This window comes from Mirounga angustirostris, unplaced genomic scaffold (assembly GCF_029215605.1).
Source record: "Mirounga angustirostris isolate CCGP_5_RB_7025 unplaced genomic scaffold, mMirAng1.0.hap1 SCAF_4, whole genome shotgun sequence".
Classification (NCBI taxonomy): Eukaryota; Metazoa; Chordata; class Mammalia; order Carnivora; family Phocidae; genus Mirounga; species Mirounga angustirostris.
Genome location: NW_026991712.1, coordinates 85777879 through 85793447, shown reverse-complemented (window position 1 = coordinate 85793447; position 15569 = coordinate 85777879). Strand labels below are relative to the sequence as shown.

The window sequence follows — 15569 nt, the reverse complement described above, 5'->3', positions numbered from 1 at the left end:
TCCAATACAAAACTTTTGCTTCTTGCTACTCCTCTCTCCTGTTACACCAACTTGCTCTTTCACAGTTCCTGGTCCCGGTCAATAGAATCAGTTTATTCCTCAGGCCCAAATCTACAGGTTGTTTCTGATTCCTCTTTTTCCCACATTCACTACATCTAATCAATCAGCAAGCTTTTTGGGCACTTTCTACAAAATATATTCCAAATGCAACACTTCTCAACACCTCCACTGCTCCCTGTAAGTCCAAACTACCGTTGTCTCTCACCAGATTCCTAACTGGTTTCCATGCTTCCACTGTTGTCCAGCCCTTACTGCCAATGGGGTCTGTCTCCAACTGGCATGGTGGCAGTGAGAACTGCTGAACCCCTTCCAGCCAACTGCCAACTATGCCTCCATTCCATCTGGTTTTCAGGTCAGGCTATCTTTGGCTTCTGGGGTGGAGGTGGGTCCAGAAGGCTCTAGGTTTTCTCCCAACTGTGTGGTAGCCAAGAAAGAACTAGAATGGACCCAACTCTTCCAGTTTTACCCCAAACCAGTCGATATGCTCTGGGGTTTCCTTCTCAGGATAGGAACACTCTTCTGAAATGGGCCTGAACTCCTGTAGTAGCTCGAATGAGTTTAGGGCTTTCTGTATGGAGTCTGGAAGATGAAAAACTGACCCGCCCTTCTCACAACCAATTGCCTGTTCTGCTCTTTAACTTTCTCCTCTGGGGTGTTGTACTTAGTTCTGTAAGCTCTGGATTTACAGAATGTGTCCGAGAGCCTTGGTAGGTCCAGCAGGCTTTTGGGTATTGTACCTGCTGAATCTCAGAGAGATGAAAGAACACCCTTCCTCCACCCCTGCCCCCAACACCCACCACCTTCCTCCCTGCCACCTGCACCAATCCCCCCGGGGCCTTGTTCTCAGTCCTGGAAGCTCTTGTCATCCAGGATAGGACAGGTCTTTGGGAGAAGCCACGTGATTCCCGAATGCATTTCAGAGCAGCCCTTGAAGAGCCTGCGGGCTCCCTGCCCACTGCCCAGCCGGTTCTGCGGGCCCGGGGTCCCTTCCTGGCTCTGACGATGGTGGAACCGGCAGGAAAGTCCCTCTGTGCTTGACTGAACGGCCTTCATTCACTCCCCACCTGCTCCTTCCCCGCTGCTGTCTCCTCCAGCCACCTTTCTCTTGGGTCTCCCGGCAGGTCAGCGCCCGTCCCCTTCCCGCGGTCTCCCAGTCGTAGTCCTCCTCGCCGCGGGGTGGCGCCACCGCCGGGTCTGCGAGCAGGCGGGTCGGCCCCGGCCCCGGCCCCGGCCGCGAGTGGGGTTTTTCAGCTACGCAGATCCGGGAAGCCGCCCGCCAATCCGCACTTTTTGCTTTGCTACCTGCTGTTGGTGCCCGGGCCCAGTGGGAACCGGGTTCTCAGACCTGCGAACCCCGAACAAACAAGTACTTCGGGGTTTAGGGGGCCGCCCACGAGTTGGGTGCTCATCTGGATAGCGGGACGAACTGGGCACGCACGACTCCTTGCTCTCCTTGATTCGGCCGCCGCCGCTGCCGCCGACCCAGCCTAAAGCCCATTTCTTGCCGCTGCCGGCTCTGGGGAAGCAAGATCTCTCACCAGGTTTGGGGGAAGGTTGCGGAAGGCGAGCTAAGGTGGCAGTGTGCACAGGTGGCCACAGGGTGGAGCCAGCGGCCCGCTGCGGGACGCACTCGGAGCACAACGCCTCCGCGCGGTGCCACAACTAACGCGCCGCTTCTAGTCATTAATTAAACGTAAAAGGGGGTGGGGGGAGGGGTTAGCCCAGTGATGGGTATTGAGGAGGGCACGTTCTGCATGGAGCACTGGGTGTTATATGCAGACAATGAATCATGGAACACTGCATCAAAAACTAATGATGTAATGTATGGTGATTAACATAATAAAGTAAAAAAAAAATGTAGACCTTAAAAAAGTGTGTTCGTGACCGTTAAGAGCTGATTTACAGTAGAATCTACTAACGTGTGCCAGTTAGGAACAAAGAAATGGTTGATGAGCATATCTGCAACCAAGTAAAAATGTGTACAGGGATTTACAGTATTATCCAGTACTTTTTTTTTTTTTTTTTTGGTAAAAACGAAAAATTCTTCTAAATTGTTCAAGAAAATGTGTAACACCAACTTCCTTTCTGTACATTCCTTTTACTTGGAGATGTAATGTTGATCTGTTAGAGGTAAAAGAAGTTTCCTCTCTATTCAGGCAGAATATGCAACTGAGAAACACTGAATCATGGGTGAGTTGTCAACTCCTTCCTTCCCTTTACTTAGAATACTGAAAATGCAGGGAGACTGCTCTTGGAAGCCACTTGATAATTCCCAGCATGCTTTTTATATATCTGAAATACTCCGTGATAGCGTTTGTGCTTTCACAATGTTTCCGGCTTCTTGCCTTAGGCTTTCTGTAGAGTTTTACATCCTCTTTGTGGTTGAATGGAGCTAGATAACTAGTTCTGACCAGTGAGGTGGGAGTGTTGTGTGTCACGTCTGGGCTGGAGAATTTAAATCCCGGTATGGGGTACTCCATGCTCTCTCTCAGCTCTGGCACGGCTGCCGGCAATGTTCCCGAAAGTGCCACCTAACAAGCCTTCTCATTTGACTCTGGTGTAACGTGAATGAATGACAAACCTCTGTTGGTTTAAGGTGCTGAGATTTAGGAGTTGCTACCTTAACAAACCGTAGTCTATTCTTACACAGCCTGATTCACAGATGAATAGATCAGGTGTAGAGCTGTCCATAAATTTGTTGCCCTAGAGGAGATCAGATGCAGTTATTTGTCAGTATTTCTTACACTCTTTGCCTTGTTCTCAGGACTCTTCCTCAAGAGCCAAGGTGTTTTTGCTGCTGTTGGTTCTGTTTAAATAATAATAAAGAGGCAAGGTCTTTACGTGAAAATTGCCATAAATTCTGCTTTACTTCTCAAAATATACCAGGATTCAGAACATCTCCACATGGGCCAACATATTTATTTCTCATTCCTAGCTTTGCCCTTAATACCCATAAATATGAGAGACACAAAAACTTACCTTTGGTCTATAGTGCCTTTGTCTCTGCTACACGGATTTTTTTTATCCTCAGGGCAGTAAGTCATGATTCGGGATGAGCAAGAGATATACCTTTCTTTTGCAAACTGGGTGAAGGGTGAGTGGGAAAGAGTAGGTAGAAAAGCAGAACTAGCTTCAAACATTTACAGCAGGCATGTCCTTAGGCACACAATATAGTGGGAGACTGCATGGAAGTTGGGGATTGGGAGCCTTATTGTCTTAAATGGTCATTGCCAATGTACCTGCAAGACATCTTCATATATTCCTATGGATTCATACACTCCAGGAAGATACAGGTCAGATGGGTAAAGCAATCCATATATATGACAGGGGGTGGTGGTAACTAGAGACATAAAGTCCTGTATGTTTCTTGTTTCACCATAATTGAATAAAATTCTATTGATCAGTTTCTTGATTTCTACAAGTAAAATTAGCAGGCTTGTGTTTTGCCTCTAATGCTAACTAGTGAAATTTGAAACCCTGACCTTAAAATGCAAGGCTTCATTATGCATAAAAGTACAATCAGAATACATGAAGATATTCCTTCTCCTTTTCAGATAGAGGGAGAGAGAGCATTTTGCATCATAAGCCAGCTCAATTTGATAAGGTGTTAAACAAAGGACATTCACAGGAATATCAAGCTTATTCTGTGCAAAATGGAGCCATGTGTGCATATTTTTTACTTACCAATTTCTTTTGTTCTCTATTAAAAATATGTATGTCTTTAGAAGTGTTATTGGGACAGATGGGTCTTATAAGACTCCAAAGACTATAAATTTTGCAGTGGCATACAAAACACTCAGACTGGATTCTGGGAGCAGATTTTGGACAGTTTGGGGTGCAAGATGTTTATTAAGGATGAATCCCTGTGAAGGGAAGAGTGAAGAGGTAGGACTGGGCAGTGGAAGAAATCAGACTGCAACGAAAACTTGATAAAGCCTTGACCAACCCACTGAGGAGCTCTGGAGCAGATACTGTTTGCAAGCATGTCCTCCTTTGGGCTGAAATGTCCTGTTCTGTTCAGGTAAGACATGCTGGGTGCTCCAGGAAGGATAGGACTTTGGGAGAGCTCGGGGCGGGGCGGGGGGGGGGGGGCGGTTCTCAGCAGGTGACAGTTTGCCTTCTGCTATGTTTTGCAGTTCCTTCCCTTCTCTCCCTGTGGGCCTCTCTCCCCACTTGGATCCAGTCATTTCTGTGTGTGTTTCCAGTACTGGATGGAATAAAAATAAAGAGGAGTGAGCCCTTAGATAGGTAGGGACAAGTGTCAGGGACAGGGCACCCAACCGCTGTAGGGAAATTGGAGGGCTGGACAACCCACCTGGAGAAAGTGTGAGGTGGTACCAGGCCTTGACTAGACCTAGCACCAAGGCTTGGGGAACCAGCAGGTTGGCATGAATTTGGGGGACTCCAAGAACCTATTCCTGTCACAGCTATAGGCCAGAAATAAGGGTAGACTGAAGTGCAAATTGTTCAAATGTTAGAGTAGGCAGTTAGGTTCTAACAGGATACCTGGAGGCCAGCAAAGAGGAAGTCATGGCCAGTCATTGTGAATGTCAGAGGCCTGGCCCCCCAGCACTCCTTAAGAAGCTGGATTGAACCAGGCAGGCCCAAGATGGCAGGTGCCATGACAGGAAACCCCTAGCCAAATAAGGAAGAAAAAGCAAGAAAACCTGCTTCCAATCCTGCCCCAAATAATGAATATTCCACCCTCTTGTTAACAACTGTTGATAAAAATAGAAACCTGAATCCCCAGGCACAGTCCCCCACCTCCCTCTTTCCCACTCACATCTCAAGAGTGTACTTTCACTTTAATAAACTTTCCTGCTAGTGTCCCTCAGCTCATTTGCTGTGCTTTGTCCTTGAATTCTTTCTCATGACTAATCTTTGGTGACATCTTTGGGACAGGATGGGTCAAGGCCTCAGGGTCTGGGGTGCCTCGGTGGCTCAGTAGGTTAAGCCTTCAACTCTTGGTTTCGGCTCAGGTCATGGTCTCATGGGTCATGAGATAGAACGCTGCATCGGGCTCTGCGCTTAGCTGGGAGTCTGCTTGATTCTCTCCCTCTGCCCCTCCCCCCCACTCATGCTCACACTCTCAAATTTTTTTTTAAATGTTGGAGTTGTACTACTGAGATGATAATTGCTGTACTTTATTCTGAAAGAGCGAACATTCTCACTGTCCACAGACTAGGAAAGCAGTGGGCTAAGGTGCTCTTCCATCTACCTCACAGTGCTGAGTTGCTTTAAGAGTATTAGGTGGTGGATGTTAAAGGTGAGCCCTGCCACGTGGAACCAGGACAGAGGTTAGGCTGGGAAGCATCCTTGTTTGGCAGATAAGCTCCACTGTTTTAAAAAACCAAATCTAGAATTCATTACTAGGTTTGTTTATACCCCTTTTGGTTTTTTCTAAGCTTTAATAAAGTCTTTTCACATGTTTCAGTTTTATTTCAGCTGTGTTCTAGATAGCAGAAAAATATTTTGCTTCCAAATGAGAGCCCAAGTGGGAGAGTAGCATTATCTTTTTTGGGGGGGGGTGAGGGGCAGAAGGAGAGGGAGAGAGAGAATCTTAAGCAGGCTCCATCTATCTCTAAATTACCTTTCCTGCTTTGGGGTCTACACGCTTTTCTCTTGTATCCCTGATATTCATTCTCTCTTTTTCTGCCTCCTCCTCACCCTCATTCTGTCTCTTTTCTATCTTAATCTCTTATACATATGCACACACTTACCTTTTCACCCTGTCCCTAGAAATAATACTATTGCTCAAACTACATAGTAGGATAATCAGGTTAGACTGGACTTACAAGTTTTCAAAGATTTCTTTAGAGTAGGTCTCACTTCAGATCGTCCCTGATGACCCAGTTTTCAAGTTTATCTCCACTGAAGTCAGCTCATTTGTTTGCTTTATTTCAGAGTTAATCAGATATCTGTCATGAGACTCACAGTTCTAATGTGTTTAAACTTTCAGATGTTTGCACCCCAGCGCTTGCACAGAGAAGAAGGCAAGGGACTGTCTAGATCCGTGGTGGGCCCCTGCTGGGCTGCCACAGCCCTCCCTCCGTGGCTTCTGGTATGTCCTTTCTTGCAGCTGCTCTCGTTCATGACATTATGGCTCTTCTAAATACCTCTCTTTTTGAAGGTAGGAGTTTACTCTTTTCTCATGACCAGAGTCCAAAGAGATTTCTAAATTCCACTTTTTCTTTCTTCGCAGTTCCTTATATATAATCGTACAGAAAATGGTGTCCACCAAAAATAGCATTCCCACTGCCAGATAGAAAAGGACGTGAAACCAAACAAGAGTTTGTGTCTGGAGGCCTGAAAAAGAAAAATGACAAGAAGAAATGCTAGTTAGAGTGCAGAGGGATCTGGCTGAGTTATATTTGGGAGGGAAGGCTGGCTGACATGTGGTGTGCCTGTCCCCAGTGGAGACACTGGTAATTTCAGGGGGCATGTGGTGTACGGACCAGGGGCAGGCTCCTCGTAAGAGTTTAACTGCCAAGGGCCCTCTCAGTGGATGGACTTCCTAGTTTCAGGCATAAAGGCTATTTCTATGTCATTTAATGCTTGAAATGAATTTGGGTTGAAGATAAACTTTTTTCCCAAAGAGTCTTTGTTTTGGAGTACCTCAGCCAGATCAACACTTGGGTAAGTATTTACGTGCAATCCACAAAATCCCAACCTCACCAATCTACCATATGAGCTCCTTGAAGTAAGAACTGCACCCCAATGTCTTCATATCCCCACACCCATGACAATAGATGGGAGGAACTCAATATATTGTTGATTAGATGTGGGGGGTAAGGAGGAGGAGCAAGGGGAAAAGAAAGAGGAGAGAAAATAGGAAATGAAGAAAGGAAGGAAATAAAGGGAGAAAGGAAAGGAAATTTAATGAAGTTCATGAGAATAGTGAAGTTACGAATCAGGAGTGAAAAGCCTGTTCATGGGTTTTCCTTGGCTGGGCCATGAAATCCCCGTAAACAAACCTCAGCCCCAAAGGAGAAAAGGGAGCATCTTCTCCTTGTGCCTTCTCCTGTCAATTCCCCTCATTCTCACCAAGCACCTGAAGCTCCAACTCAGGGCTGCGCTTGATGACATTGCCATCTTCTGTGGTTGCCTCGCACCAGTATAACCCTGAATCTTCTCTCTTAGCAGTTAGTATCTGGTATTCAGAGGATGTGTTCCTGCTCAGCAGGGTCTTGCTGCCCATGTAGAAGGAGAAGTAAAGCTGCAAACCAGGTCTCTGTAGGAGCAACTTTGTTTCACAGCTCAGGTTGACCAGATGCCCCTCCAGGATGGGTGATGACAAAGATGCTTTTAGCACTGGGGCTGGAAATAGCTCTAAAGAAAAAGTTGATGGGGACAGGGTTGCCTGCTTCAGTGTCAAGATTCTTTTTACAGAAGGTATACCCCTTTCCTCTTTGAGAAACCTGCTCCTAGAGAATGCATCCGTAAGACAATTTTTCCCACTTCCAGCAGAGAGGCAATCTTGGGGTTTCCTCACAGATACTCTTATAATTGCCATCTTCTTCATTTCCTACTGTGGAGAATACCTCCACACAGTCCATGCCTCCCTGAATAGCCATGTTATTGATTATGTGGCCATGCCTTTAGGTAATGGTCCACCAGGAATGGATACTGACCCACACACTAGCCGGGTCAGTGACTCGTTACTTGTTTTACTGTCTCAAAAAATAATCTGGGACAATCCTCTCTTCCCCATAGGAATGAATTCTTTTTCAGATAGAAAAAAGTTGCTAGTAGTTATGAGTCCTAAGATGAAAGAACCACAGTCCAGGCCCACATGCAAGCTAGAACAGAGGAAGCTGCTGTAGTTAGCAGATGTTCAAAGAGAAGTACAACCAGAGAGGTCACATTGCCTCAAGAGATAGACAGAAAGTATAACTGACTCCTAATGTCTTCATGGCTTCTGTTTCTATAGAGCTTTTTATGAGATTCCATTGAGTCATTTTCTAATAACTCTCCTACCTCCCTTGAGTGAATCTCTATTCCTTGCAACTAAAATAAAATTGATGAAATAGATCCTCACTATGCCCTGGCCTTCATGTTAGCTCCTGGGGTTACTGATGAGGCATTGTGGTTTACTGGAAAAAGCAACAGACTGAGGCCCAGCCACTGGTCACTGCATGGCCTTCAGGGAGACAGCTACCTCTCCGGAACTTAAGTCTTCACTTGCAAACTTAAGTGATGATTTGTGATGGTCCTTAAAACTACAGCTCTATGACTATTCAGATACATACCTTTTATAGTGATAGATACTCCTGCTGATTCAAAGCGTTGCTTTCCCTCGCCTGAGCAGTGATAGATGCCATTGTGACTCAGGTTGGTCTTCAGAATGGTGACTTCAGAATTCTGAGGAGAAAACCTAAAAACCTTGCCATTTTGGTAGAAAAGCATCTTGTACACCAGCTTATTCTTCCATCCATGACACCTCAAGGTCAGAGGTTCCCCTTCCATGATGACTCTGCTAGAGACCTGGAGCAGTAACCAATCTGGAAAATATAGATCCAAAATGTATATATGTAGTAGCAGAGGTACGAGGAGGCTGGAACTGGGCCCTGGGGGGTGGGGGGAGGTGTTCTTATCTTTTTCTCTTTACAACATTCTAACCTCAGAGCTCTGCTGAATTTGAGGCCTGTTGCTCAATTAGCTTTGCTGGGAAGAAAAGTAGTCTTTACCAGCAGCCATGCACACAGCCCCTTCTTATCTTCCCTTTCCAGAATTCAGAAGTTGGTTGTGATAAAAACAGTTTACCGTATTAGTGGTAGGCAGTATTCTAAGATGACCCCAATGAGTCACACCCTGTGTAATCCCCTTGAGTGTGGGTAGAACCTGAGACTTGCAACATATCAACAGGATATGACAAAGGTTATGGGATGTCTCTGTCATGATGATGTTACATTATATGACTCTGTCTTAGCTGACTGGACTGAGAGAGTCTCCCACTGGCCTTGAAGAAGTGAGCCACTATGTTGGGAGAGGGCCGTATGGCAGGGGCCTGCCTCCAGGAGCGGAGACTGGCTTCTAGCTGACAGCCAGCAAAAAGGCAGGGACCTCAGGCCTACAACATAAGGAATTGAATTCTGAATTCTGCCAATGACCACGTGAGCTTGGAAGAACTGAAGGAAGGAACACAGCCCAGTCATACCTGATTTCGGCCCCTGTGGAGCACCCAGCTAAGCTGTGCTGAGACCCATGGAAAGATAATAAATGTGTGTTGTTTTAAGCTGCTGTGTTTGTGGTGATTGTTACACAGCAATAAAAAACAAATACACTCCAACTCCTAAGTTGTTAATGAGATCCCACATACTAAGACAAACTCACAGAATAGCAAACATCTCCAGATGGTATGTGCTTCTAAATTGATAGGATATACACACATGTGCAGATCAGTGATCTAGCTGGTAAAAATGAGCTCCAAGTCCAAGGGGCCCTCCCTTTAGATGTACACCTCTACACATAACTAAAAAATGCTTCCTTTTTCTTTCCGTCGGGCAGTGGGTTTGGCTAAATGAGGATGAGGTTCTTAAAGGACAAAAGAGAAGGGACAGTAGTGCTTTTGTAGCGCTGTAGGTGTAGGATTAGCTTAGAGAAAGTTCACATCTTCCCAAACATACATGCAGCAGTTGCAAATACCGAGTACATACTAGGCCACCAGCAATTTTCAACAAATACTAAAGAACTGATACCATATTTAACATAAATTCTGACCAAAATGCCGTAAAATTAGAAATCAGTAACAAAAAGCCACCTTCCTAAAACACTTCTAAATAATTCATGAGGAAAAAAAAGATACATACATACTAATGAAATTAAAAATATTTAGCCTTAAATGATAGTGGGAATATCACATATCAAAAATTGTAGGATGCAGCTTTTAGCAAACATTACTAATTTCCCACTCAAAAGCCATTCTCTCCATCTTCATCACCTTGGAGCAGGATGGGGACGCTCATTCTAAGCCATATGATTAGGACTTAGGTCCTCAAACCAGCTGTATTTTTGTGGTCTCAGCACACACAGATTTAACTGAAGCGACTGAGAGCTAGTGTAACTGCAGTTGAATCCTCCACTGCTGGTTAACAATGGCAAAACTTTTTTTTAAGATTTTATTTATTTGACAGCATGTGAGCCAGCACAAGCAGGGGGAATGGCAGGGAGAGGGAGAAACAGGATCCCCAGGGAGCAGAAAGCCTGACTTGGGGCTCAATCCCAGGACCTGGGGAGCATGACCTGAGTTGAAGGCAGACACTTAACTGAGTCACCCAGGCACCCCTCTGGCAAAACATTTTTAAATAAGGGCATAGAGACTGATGTATTATACTACAGTAAATGTAAGCACTTCTTTCACTGAAAAAAGAAAACAGCATAGATAACGAAAAGACAAGCCACAGAGTGGAAGATATTTGCAACACTTGAAAAAGGACTCATGTCCAAAATATAGAGCTCCTACAAGTCGATAAGGAAAGACAACAATAAAGAAAAACTGGCAAAAAACCTAGACAGGTACTTTACAAAAGAGGATATCCAAATAGGCAATAAATGTGAAAAATGCTTAATGTCATCTTCAGGAAAATGCAAATTAAAGCTATGTGATAACTATTACACATGCATCAGAATGGCTAAACTGAAAAATATAGAAACCGAATGGTTAAAAAAAAGAAGAAACCACCGAGTATTGATGAGGATGAAAAGGAACCAGAACTCTCACACTCCACTGGTGTGGGTGTAATGTGGTATAACCACTTTGAAAAACTAAAGCTGAACGAATATATGCATATTTGTGACCCAGCAATTCCACTCCTAGGCATATTCCAACACATATCTGTACATATGGGCACCAAAAAACATGTATAAAAATGTTCACAGTGAGGACACCTGTCTGGCTCAGCCGGTATAGTGTGCGACTCTTGATTCTGGGGTGTGAGTTTGAGCCCCATGTTGGGTGTAGAGATTACTTAAAAAAAATAAAATCTTTTTAAAAAAATGTTCACAGCGGTACTATTTATAAGAGGCTCAAAATAGAGGGGTCCCTGGGTGGCTCAGTTGGTTAAGCATCTGACTCGATTTTGGCTCAGGTTGTGATCTCACTGTCCTGAGGATGGAGCCCCACAACAGGCTCCGCACTCAGCGTGGAGTGTTTGAGATTTTCTCTCCCTCTCTCTCTACCTCTCCCTCTCATTCTCTCTCAAATAAATCTTTTTTAAAAATGTAAAATATATTATTGTCAATACATCATCAATGCTGAGGCTTCTAGAGTCTGTGCAAAGGCAAAGAAAATGGCCTCTTCCCAGCCCTGCCTCATTTTTTGTCACTTGAACCATGAAACACTCTGCTTCTGCTTGAACTACACAAAGTCTCTCGTTAAAACAGTTCTGTCTGGGGGGCAGTCAGTTAAGCCTCTGCCTTTGGCTCAGTCAGTCAGGATCCTGGGGTCCTGGGGTTGCTCCGGGGTCTGGCTCCCTGCTCAGGGGGGAGGCTCCTTCTCTTTCTCCCTCTGCCCCTTTCCCCTCTTGTGCTCGTGCCTGCGCACTCTCTCTCCCTCTCAAAAAAACAAACAAACAAAAAAACCAATTCTGACAGCTCCCCTCCCATCTGTCGCCTAGGATCTGATTCCCAGAAATCTAAGAGACTAATAAAGAACGCCTAGCATCTCCCTAGCATTTCTCAATATTGCCTTGGCTAAAACACATTTCCTCCAAAAGCAACCTAGTCCATACAAATCTAATTCTGCCTCCAGCATGGATTAACTTTTACATGATCAATTACAATGAAGTTTTAACTTACTGCTTTTGAATAACTAAATAACACATTTGAATGATTTGTATTGAATAATGAAACATTTTACCCTAAAAAGCATTGCAGTTTCCATTTCTTGACAAATAGAAACCTTTTACAGATTTAAGTGGATAGTGGGTTTTTCCCCCTTCTATTCATCAGTTTAAAATGCTTAGTCTCACAGTAATCTCATGTCCAGAATATTATCTTACAGATATATTATGAAATGTGCCCCAGGCTATACATATAGAGATGTCTATTGCAGCATTGCTTGTAAAAACAAAAAAAAACTGGGGTGCCTGGGTGGCTCAGACCGTTTAGCGGCTGCCTTCAGCTCAGGTCATGTTCCCGGGGTCCTGGGATCGAGTCCCGTATTGGGCTCCCTGCTCAGCGGGGAGCCTACTTCTCCCTCTGCCTGCTGCTCCCCTTGCTTGTACTCTCTCTCTCTAATAAAAAAATAAAAAATCTTTAAAAAAAAAACAACTGGAAATACACTACAAGTTTACTAATAGGGAGAATGATTAAATCAGTTACAGCACAGCCATATGGCAGACATTTGAAAGTTCATGGTAGATGTCTATTGATTTAAACAGACCTCCAAGGTATTTTCAGTGATAAAAGCAAGGTGTAGAACAGTATATAGAGTATTCTACCAACCACCTTTTTTTTTTAAAGTTCATATATATATTAACAGCTTTATTTCTACAGAGGTGACCATGGGACTAGGGGTTTGGGGTGGAAGAGAGACTTCATTGTTCATCATTGTACATTTCTCTGAATTCTTATTTACTATGTGCAGGCATAACTTTTTTCAACAAAATTAGGTCGTTTTTGTTTTTTTAAAAGATTTTATTTATTTATTTGAGAGAGGGTGAGTGAGAGAGAGCATGAGCACGCAGAGTGAGAGGCAGAGGGAGAAGCAGGCTCCCCATTGAGCAGGGAGCCCGATGCGGGGCTCAATTCCAGGACCCTGAGATCATGACCTGAGCCAAAGGCAGGCACTTAACCAACTGAGCCATCCAGGTGCCCCCAGATTAGATCATTTTAAGTAATAAAATCTTAGGGTCTGAGTTTTACACTAGATACCCTGCTCACAGCTGTCCCAATTGGGGTGCTGTTGGGGCACAGTTTAAGGACCCTAATGTGATATTCTGAGTATCTTGACTTAATTTCACCTAGTAGGCACATAGAGCTGAGACTCATACTCCAGTAAACGAAAACACACGTATCTGGCATGCAGAAAGGAGAAAACAAAGGAAGACCTTGTGATTTCCAACTCTCCTGCTCCATGCCATACTTACCTCTGTGGACTTCCAGCTGTACTGGGTCACTTGGCACTGAGAGACCTGTCTGGCATCTGTATTCACCATTGTCACCGACACTGGCAGCAGCAATTCTGTGTCTGGGGGTCAAGGTCTGAATGGCTGTGCCATTGAGAAACCACTGTGTAGAGGTGTCCCCAGGTAAATGGGGTCCCTCACACCATAAGGTTACATTTTCCTCTTGGAATACACTGACCCAAGGAGGCTGCAAGGTGATCACTGCCTTTGTGGGGTCTGTTTTAGGGATTAAAAAAAAAAAAAGTGGAATAAAAGGAAGGTCTGAGCAATTGGTAAGGTTTTGTGGATAGCACAAGGTAAAAATACATATTAAATGAGATTGAAAAATAAGCAAGTGGGAACCTATAAAAACTAGCTACTGAGAGTATCCAGATCCCATGCAGAGAGCTCTGTTCATGTTATTAAATCTACATCTGGATTTTGGAGCTTTGGGGTTCCTAAGAAACAAATGACTAATTTAGTTTTCACTGTTGGTAAACAAAGAAGCAGGGTTTTAAACCAAGGCAAGTTGATTGGAGCTGGTTCTCTTACCCCCTGTGCAATACTGTCGTTGAGGGTTAAACTCAGGCCTTAATTAGCATCTGCATTGGAAACCAAGACTCAAACTCCTCACTTTGAAACCTTCTTGGTTCTCTTGCTTGGTTCTCCCTGAGGAGAAAAAAAGTACTCGGCTTTCTTCTAAAGGGGACGGTTTCAAGAAATGTTAGAAAACCCAGCAGAGCTACGTCTATGGTTTTGCAATTCTGGCCTTTTCCTGCTATTATATACACGTAGGCATTTAGTCCTGAGGTCAGGGCTTTCTCAGGAAACCTTAGAGAGAATCCTTAAAAACCAGGATTTTATCAAAATCATACTCTGAATATAGGGGACTTTACATAATTTGTAAATCTTTCTTGTTTCTATCCTCTCCCTATACTCTCTTCTTCAGGATAACAAAACTCACCCATTAGAAGAAGGAATGTGGCAGAGAAAGAGAAACTGAGTTAAAGATTACTCACCCGTTTGCGCACCAGCTGGAACTGTAAGAGACCAAAGAATAGAGGCATAAGTTGGTCAGTGGGAGATGACAAGGAAGGGAATCAAGGAGTCAAAACTAATATAGACTCTGAGGGGCCAGCTTAGTCTCTTGAGTCTCTCTCTACCCCCTTTCCAAATCAGGCACTAGTGGTACGAACAGCCTGTAGATGGTTATTGATAAGGCTTTATTTTGATATGATGCTTCCAGGCTAAATATTAACCACTAAGTCTCTCTTCCTATGCTTTTGATATAATGAGCATGAATAAACCACGGAAGCACAGATACAGTTGTCCCCATATTCATGAGTTCTAGCCTAGGATACCAAAGGAAGACAAAAAGTCTTGAGTCCCCATAGCCAGAGGCAGTACCCTTCTAGCTATCCCCACTAAGCCCAACTTACCCCAAAGGAGCAGAGCTGTCACGAGCCACATGTTATCTCCAATCCGATGGGGGTAGTGAAGTCTGTAACATGCAAGATTTTGAAGAGTTTCTGCTGGAGGCTCTGGAGCCGAAATTAGATAAGAGGAAGGAAATTGCCTCTTCTAACCACTACCATCATTCTCCTTTTTTGAGAAATACATCCTTAATTTTTGCAGCATTCTCCCCATTCTCAAACTACTTAGCATGTCTTCCCTAGTTTGAAACTCTGGGTTTGGGGCTTATGAAACTCTCAGAATTCAAGAGAAAGACTAAAGTTTTTATTGATATTCTATTCTAACTGTATTCTCCCTTTACTAATTCTGTTTCTTGGGGCTAAAATATGGCAAATCCTCATTTCTAAAATTGGTTCAAAGCTTGGCCAGTGCCTCTAAAATTTTATCATTTGAATCCAGATTATTCTATATCAACCTCTACATGACATGTGAGGAATAGCTCATTTATAAGAGTTCCCCTACTACATACAATGAGGTCTCTATTCCTCTGGGAATGCATACAGGATCAATGTCCCATTTTGGTTTGTTTGTTTTTAAAGTCACCTCCCTGAAAGACATCAAGAATTTGTGGAGTGTTTATCTTGGCTATATCTAAGGAAATTAACTGTTTAATGTAAATGTTGTAGAGAAGAAAAATGACATATATATGAGTGGAAATATCCCTAAGAAGAGATGTCTCTTCATGGACATGCAGGATACTTCTAATGTTTTATTGTTACAACCAGCACTGCAATGAATAGTCTTGTACCTATCTTTAAGCACTCAACTTACTATCTCCCTAGGATACATTCCTAGAACCAACATCACTCAGTCCAAGGAAATGTACATTTTTTTTCTTTAGATAAATGTTGTCAGATTGTCTGTTATCATCATCATCATCACATATATTTGTAGGGTGCTTACTATATGCCAGGCAAACATGCTTGATAT

General features: G+C 43.8%; 2 protein-coding genes across 17 annotated transcripts in view; one reads left to right on the top strand and one right to left on the bottom strand.

The window, feature by feature from the left end:
* LOC123841128 (histone H2B type 2-F-like) overlaps positions 1 to 9295 on the top strand; it is a 25159-nt gene extending 15864 nt beyond the window's left edge. For 2 of the 15 annotated variants that reach the window (XM_064588435.1, XM_064588431.1), the window contains 2 exons: positions 6020 to 6121; positions 8990 to 9295. In XM_064588435.1, coding sequence (XP_064444505.1) covers positions 6020 to 6121; positions 8990 to 8993 — 106 coding nt within the window. In that variant the 3' untranslated portion in view covers positions 8994 to 9295. Of the gene's footprint in view, positions 1 to 2216; positions 2251 to 3785; positions 4082 to 6019 lie in introns of those variants that run through there. The other 13 variants (XM_064588433.1, XM_064588429.1, XM_064588450.1 and 10 more) reach the window with 10 other exon arrangements.
* On the bottom strand, positions 5938 to 15569 carry FCGR1A (Fc gamma receptor Ia). 2 transcript variants are annotated; one of them, XM_045896756.3, is made up of 6 exons: positions 14606 to 15555; positions 14186 to 14206; positions 13149 to 13403; positions 8310 to 8561; positions 7105 to 7389; positions 5938 to 6366 (listed from the first exon to the last, which is right to left on the bottom strand). In XM_045896756.3, the coding sequence occupies exons 1-6, from the start codon at positions 14634 to 14636 to the stop codon at positions 6158 to 6160; spliced, it is 1053 nt and encodes a 350-aa protein (XP_045752712.1). In that variant the 5' UTR covers positions 14637 to 15555; the 3' UTR covers positions 5938 to 6157. The 2 variants fall into 2 exon arrangements, with proteins under 2 accessions (XP_045752712.1, XP_064444494.1); XM_064588424.1 differs by lacking the exons at positions 5938 to 6366; positions 13149 to 13403 and having other exon boundaries at positions 7044 to 7389; positions 14606 to 15569.

What these genes read in the sequence shown, in the direction of transcription:
- FCGR1A (XM_045896756.3), bottom strand. Translation starts at nt 14,636, where the DNA reads ATGTGGCTCGTGACAGCTCTGCTCCTTTGGG. An exon ending in GACAGCTCTGCTCCTTTGGG is followed by an intron (nt 14,207 to 14,605) that starts GTAAGTTGGGCT and finishes GGTCTCTTACAG; the next exon opens with TTCCAGCTGGTGCGCAAACG. An exon ending in ACAGCTGGAAGTCCACAGAG is followed by an intron (nt 8,562 to 13,148) that starts GTAAGTATGGCA and finishes TATATTTTCCAG; the next exon opens with ATTGGTTACTGCTCCAGGTC.